This window comes from Lonchura striata, chromosome 8 (genome assembly GCF_046129695.1).
Source record: "Lonchura striata isolate bLonStr1 chromosome 8, bLonStr1.mat, whole genome shotgun sequence".
NCBI classification, from domain to species: Eukaryota; Metazoa; Chordata; class Aves; order Passeriformes; family Estrildidae; genus Lonchura; species Lonchura striata.
Genome location: NC_134610.1, coordinates 5,743,039 through 5,749,330, shown reverse-complemented (window position 1 = coordinate 5,749,330; position 6,292 = coordinate 5,743,039). Strand labels below are relative to the sequence as shown.

Below are 6,292 nucleotides of genomic sequence, written 5' to 3'. Positions count from 1 at the left end.
TGCTGCTTTTCATACCAAAGATTTTCCCTAGGAAAAGTGAGCTTCATGACACCCTTTCAGGATAGAGCACAGCTGTCTGATCTTATCTGGGCCTGACAGATGCCTACCCTTCCCACCAAGCTCCACTGTCTTATTGAAAGAATTACCTGTTTCTGCAATCTTTGCATTTAAAAATGATCTGCATACATATGCTTAGAAAGTAGGGCTTATTTTAATAATGTGAAGGAAACACAATAAGATGTTGGAGAGAGATGCCATAACAAGTAGAATTACTTTTATCACTTCCTTGTACCATCACCCATTTCAGTGTAATTGTCTCATTTGTATTGACTTCTCCTTTGGAAGAGCACATAGCAGTTTCCAAATGTTTAATTAAAACCTCACAACACTTCTGTAATGTGAATGTTGTAAATGAAAGAGGAGATAAGGCCTTTCTAAAGCAACTTTTGTCTGAAGTATTTTGTTACATTTTATCTATCACCAAAACAGGGATTGCTTTCTTTGGTGCACCATAGTTTACTTGTATCAAGATGTCAAATCCTTGCAAAGAGGGGGATTTCTTGGCAACATGGGGAGTATCCTCCATGGTGGGCTACTGGTTACTCTTCTTTATTCATCCATGCCTTCCTCTTCTGAGGAATTCTGTGCTCCTTGCTGTATGACGTCAAAAGTGGGGTGAATCTTCAATGCTTCTAAAACTTCATATTATATTGCAACAGCTAAATGATTTAACTTGAAATAAGAACCTGGGTTGCCTAGGTATGAATGTATATTCAAATTTTGAGAAGGCTTTAAAAGAAATATATCCACAGGAGCCAGTTTGGTTCTTCTCACTATTAAGAAATGGCCTTTTTTCCCCCCCCTAAACTTTCATGAAACTCTATGGTATTTTTCATCCCAGTAATAGTTTTTTTTCTTCCCTCACAATCCTCATATTGATTCATTAGAACCATTTTTCTTCAACCTTCAAAGGTTTCCTGGTGTAAGAGATCTCCCAGATCTTGCCTTTGTAGCATGCTGTCTATTTTAGCTAATTTTATATAAATTCATTCTCCTCACCTTGTATTATCCAGTAGGTCTTACTATTAATCAAGACACCATTTTCTTTTTTCGAAGGTGTTATTTGGGCAGTCAGTTTAGGTTTGATATAAATTTTGGTGATATTCTCTGAATCTAGTGTCAACAGTCTCACAGTGCAGCGGGCCAAAGCACAGAAACACAGCAGGGACTGCTCATACTCTGGGCTCTTTTACTTGTCTGCTCTGATGAACTTCCACTAATGAATCAACCTCTTCCTTTCTTCTCTCTCCCTTTTCCCCATCCTTTTGCTCCCTCCATCTCCTCCTGTGTTTGGCACTGAGGATATTGTGCAGGCCCTGAGCAGAGGAGCTCACTTTTCATTTTCCCAAGCTTTCCACCCACTTCCCTTCTCTCCTGCCAATGCACACACATGGTGCATTCATCCACATCAGTATGCTGCTGAAATCTTGGAAAGATAGATTTGAAAAAGGAAAAGAAAAACATTAAATACTTGTACTTTAAGATGGCTATAGAAGAGAACTTCCATTTTAATGTTTGCAGTTTGTTGTTTAAATTAGTAACAAAAATACTGTTTATTTTAGCAAATATAATCACATTTTGCAAACAAATACAGATTTTTGTAACGAAGCAGATTTTCCATGAAAGGGAACTTCTGTTTTGTAGAACAGAAATGAAAATAGAAGCTAACATATGAAACTACTTTGACTTACATTATGATTAATTCATAAATAACCAAGAACTATGTTCAAATGCTTCTTTAAACTTAACCAGTAAGATCAAACAACATGATTTATTCACTTTGCTTGGTGCTGTTTTTATACAGTGATGTAGCAGGCTAAGTAAAATGATTTATACAAAGTACCATGCTTGGATTATTTTAACAATAATTTAATAGGATCTGAGACCAAATGGTGTATATCTCACTGTTTCTGCTTTATTCATGCATCATGTAAATTGAATAGCCAAGTGTTTACAGGAAAACAAAGCTGAGGTTGGTATCAGGCATGCCTCTGTTCATACATACAGAACAGAATGCACTCACAAATAAGTCAAACCCCAATATCTGCAGAACAAGACGTGGTTTGGCACCTCTGGAAAAACTCACATTATGCCAATGCCTTGCCATCAAGTAGGGTACTTACTCTCAGACACCCTCAAGATTTTGATTTGTATATTTGTGCATGCCATGAATAACCTTGCTCCATGATTAAAAAGATAGTACTGATAAGACACACAAGCTCATACAATAAAAACTCAGTAAAACACCAAATGATGATGAGCTCTTTATATGTGCAATCTGAGCCCTCAATTAATCAGTGTCTCCAAAAATTAAATTATTTTTCCCTTGATTTATGGAAAGCCCATTGCAGAGTAACAGCTCGATTTCATTTTCTTTTCCTCCTGGGGTAGAGAAGTTTTACATTACAAATACATTTCAGCAAAGTGAAGGATTTGTCCCCAATTTTCCTCATTTAAATACACAGAGTTACACATACATAAACATTCCTCAGAGAAATCACGGTTATAATTGCTTTGGATAGACATTATCTGTCTATACCATAAATATTTGGGCCACAGTGCTCTGGGGTCTAATTTCTGCCACAATCAATCAGTGTTGCTGAAACTCCTGTATTATTTAGTAATTTAAACCCTGAGAAAATCTTCAAGCCCAGTTGAATTCAACAGTTTATCCTGAGTAAAAAGAGAAGAATTTAATAACACTGAGCCACATTAAACAGGAGACAAGGCCAAGCTGTTAGGGGCTGCTCCTGCTTTTGTCATTGAAAAACATTTTGTATAAACCCTTTACAAAATTAGGGAGCTAAAATCCCTTTTAAAGGGAGAGCATCAAATTCCTATAGGATTGTAGAAATTATTCATGAGGGTTTCAAGTTGTGAGATTTCAGCTCTTACTTTGGTACAGATGTGGACTTCACATTTTACACTCGTTTCCTTCAATAACTAAGTGTAAAGATATCTCATTAAATCCAAATATACTTCATTTGCCAAGAGCTACACTAAAAACTCATAAAACTGCAATAAAATCACAGCATTTTGAAAACATGAAATAAATAATTTTGGCTTTCTTACAAACTCGAAAATTCAGAGCATAGTCAATGAAATATTTTCCTAAAATTGTTTGTAACTGCATTATGTTTTGTCATTTTAGGGTATCGTATGAAATGATACAGCTAAACTAATAAGTGAGTATTAATTGTCTATAAAGAGGTCAGATACTTTGGTTTAATGTGTTCATAATAATGTAGGGCCTAACTATAAGATCAGCTTTAATTGCAGAGCAAATAACTTTTTAAAAGACAATTTTTCCAAATTGATTTAAAAAAATCCAGGAAGATATGTTTGTAGAACTCTATACCCACAACCAGAGACTGACACAACACAAAAATTAAAAAAACCCACTTTATACAAAGCTGTGAAGAGTTCCAGCTTTGCAAATCAGTGCCAAAGCAAACAAAGACTATGATCTGGCAGCAATTGAAAGTTCCTCATTAAAAAAAGATTAATGATAGATACCTTCTAAAAGCAAAAATCTCCTCTCAATCCAGGAAAATACAGCCTTTAGATTTTAATAACTGAAGAGACTGACGTGATGCAGAATCGCTGGGGCTTTGCTTGGTATTTTTCTTTGTTAGAATTCAAAGGAAGAGCTTATTGCATTTCTATTGGTACAGCAGATTTTTTCTCATGGTGCTACAAAAAAAATGGCCACTGTGTGTTGGGCAGGGGAGAAGGGAAACTAAAAAGGTGAAGTTGTACACCACGACCTTGCTCTTGCCAAGTTCTTCATAACGACTGCCAGAATCTGCTTTGAGCTTTGCAGGGCGAGAAGAGAAAACCCTGCACAGAAAAGTGCTGCTTCTTCAGCCCCCCCATTTGGCCAGAGCAGCAAGGCTGGCCAGGAGCACAGATGGCATCAGGGAAGGAAAAAGGAGACAAGTTCTCCTTGCAGCACTTCTTGGAGTGGTACAGCTACCAAGCTCTCAAAGAGTACAGAGTGCCTCCCAAAGTAACAAGTTAAAGCCTAATTAATTACATTATAAATAGCTACAGAAAACATTGCAAAATTAACCTCTGTGTTTCTTAAAATCCAGCATTACTGGGGTTTAAGATTTTAGCCTGCTGCTTCACTAATGTCCAAATCTGCAAACAGAATATGCTTATTTGCCTTTTAGAGTTACTTCTGAAAAAAAATATACACGTTAGTAAACTGAGGGGAGATAAACAACCTCAGCGATGTACAGGCCACGATTATGGAAGGACCTGGGTGATGGGTAGAAGCCCTTGGGAAAGCCTCCTTGCCAGATTTAGGAATATCCCGTGCTATTTAAAGGACTGGCACGACTCACGCTGTTAATAAGAAAGGAGCATCGCTTACACTGCGCCTCTCCCCTTTCTCTCCTGCGCTGGCTGCGTCCCGTGCCTCTGTGCTCTGCGCCTGTGCACAGCCAGAGGCGCTGCTTTCACTGGAAGTTTTCCGACTTTCTGTGAACACCTCAAAATAATCTCCCAGCATGGTTGAGACCTCTCAAGCATGTCAGCTGTCGGCATCAGGCCCTGTCCCCAAGGTCTGGCGTGCAGCTGGAGGAGTGGGCGGCAGCGCTGCGTGCAGCCCGGGCTGGGCTGGAGGCGTAGGGCACGGCGTGTTCATGACAGCTTCTCCTGACAGGGGACACTGTGTGTTTGGAAGTTCAAGTTTCATCATGCGACACAGGTTTAGGAGGCATCAGGATCAGGGCTTGGCTGCTGAGCCTTAACATTTCCCGCGCTAAAATAGCTGCAGCACCAGGTGCAACCGTCTCAACAGAAACAGTGAATTTCAGTTGCAAAACACCCTGAAAAAAACCCCTTACAATATGAAACAAAGTGCCTAGGCTTAAAAAGTAATTATTTTAGCACTATGCTATCTAAATGTAAACATGCAGCACGAGTGAGGCGATGTTACCCAGAGCAGTGGTACAGTCAGAGCAGGAGTGCTGCGAGACCTCAGCCTGTTCAGAGTCCGGTTACGGCTGGACCAGGTGATGGTTTCTCTTTTTCTCGGTGCTGTTCGACGGACAAAAACACAGGTTAGGAGGCACCAAGGACAGCACTAAACCCTTGGCCGGCTCAATCCCAAACCTGCGGGGGATACCAATAACCTCCCCAACGGAGAGCTCCAAGAGAGGCTCTCGGAAGCCGGCCCTTACCCGCTGCCGCTGCTCGCTGAGGCAGAAGGTGCAGATGGACCGAGGCGCGGAGGCACCTGGTGGCGAGCGGGGCTGGGGGGGCTGAGCGGGCTGCGGGCAGGGCTGCGGGCATGCAGCGCAGGGCTGCGGGCAGGGCTGCGGGCATGTAGCGCAGGGCTGCTCGGCGGCCGCCGCCTCGTCGTGCCGGCGCTGCTGCAGCAGCAGCACGTTGGCCAGGTGCGAGATGTAGCTGGAGGCCAGGCGCAGCGTCTCCACCTTGGAGAGGCGGCGGTCGGCCGGGCGGGTGGGGATGAGCCGGCGGAGGGCGCCGAAGGCCGCGTTGACGCTGTGCGTGCGGTCCCGCTCCCGCGCGTTGGCCGCCGCCCGCCGCCCGCCGCCGCCCCGCGCCCGCCGCCGCCGCCCCGCGCCCGCCGCGCCCCGCGCCTGCCCCGCGCCCGCCGCGCCCCCGCCGGCCCGCATGGCGCCCAACGCCGCCCCGCCGCTCCATCACTTTTATGCGCGGCAGGTGCCGCATCGCCCCTGCTCGCCCGTGTCCCGCCGGCCGCGCTTGGCGGCTGCTCCCGGCCGGGGGCCGCCGCCGCACCTGTCGCGGCCCCGGGCTCGGCAGCGGCTCCGGGGAAACCCCCGCTCCTCCGCCTCCCGCTGCCGGGGGGGCTCGTCTGCGGCTCGCGCATCCAGCGGTGACACCGATGCTCGTGGGGCGGACAAACCTCTGCGGGTTTTAGCCATTCTGCGCCCCCGTGTTCCATGTCTGTTCCAGCCGCGTGTATGCATGCGTGTGGGGATGTATGTCACAGGATCGTTCAGGCTGGAAAAGACCTCAGACATCATGGAGTCCAACCTTTGGCCGGCTGAAAAGGTGATGACCTTGCCAGCTAAAGCATAGCACCGAGTGTCATGTCCAGCTGTGTCTTGAACACCTCCAGGGGTGGTGATTCCACCACCTCCCTGGGCAACCCCTTCCAATTCCAATTTCATGTGATGAAATTCTTCCTGAACCTGGAGCTATGTCCTCTTGTCCCTTCATTAGTTGCCTTGGAGAA

At 44.7% G+C, this 6,292-nt stretch overlaps 1 protein-coding gene across 1 annotated transcript; it reads right to left on the bottom strand.

Moving 5' to 3' along the window:
• Positions 1-1,528: 1,528 nt before the first annotated feature.
• On the bottom strand, positions 1,529-5,708 carry LOC144246692 (basic helix-loop-helix transcription factor scleraxis-like). Its single transcript, XM_077784904.1, has 2 exons — positions 5,250-5,708; positions 1,529-5,106 (listed from the first exon to the last, which is right to left on the bottom strand). Exons 1-2 carry the CDS (start codon positions 5,706-5,708, stop codon positions 5,056-5,058), a joined length of 510 nt encoding a protein of 169 aa, XP_077641030.1. The 3' UTR covers positions 1,529-5,055.
• Between the last annotated feature and the right edge of the window lie 584 nt (positions 5,709-6,292).

What these genes read in the sequence shown, in the direction of transcription:
- LOC144246692 (XM_077784904.1), bottom strand. Translation starts at nt 5,708, where the DNA reads ATGCGGGCCGGCGGGGGCGCGGCGGGCGCGGGGCAGGCGCGGGGCGCG. An exon ending in TCAGCGAGCAGCGGCAGCGG is followed by an intron (nt 5,107 to 5,249) that starts GTAAGGGCCGGC and finishes TCCGTCGAACAG; the next exon opens with CACCGAGAAAAAGAGAAACC.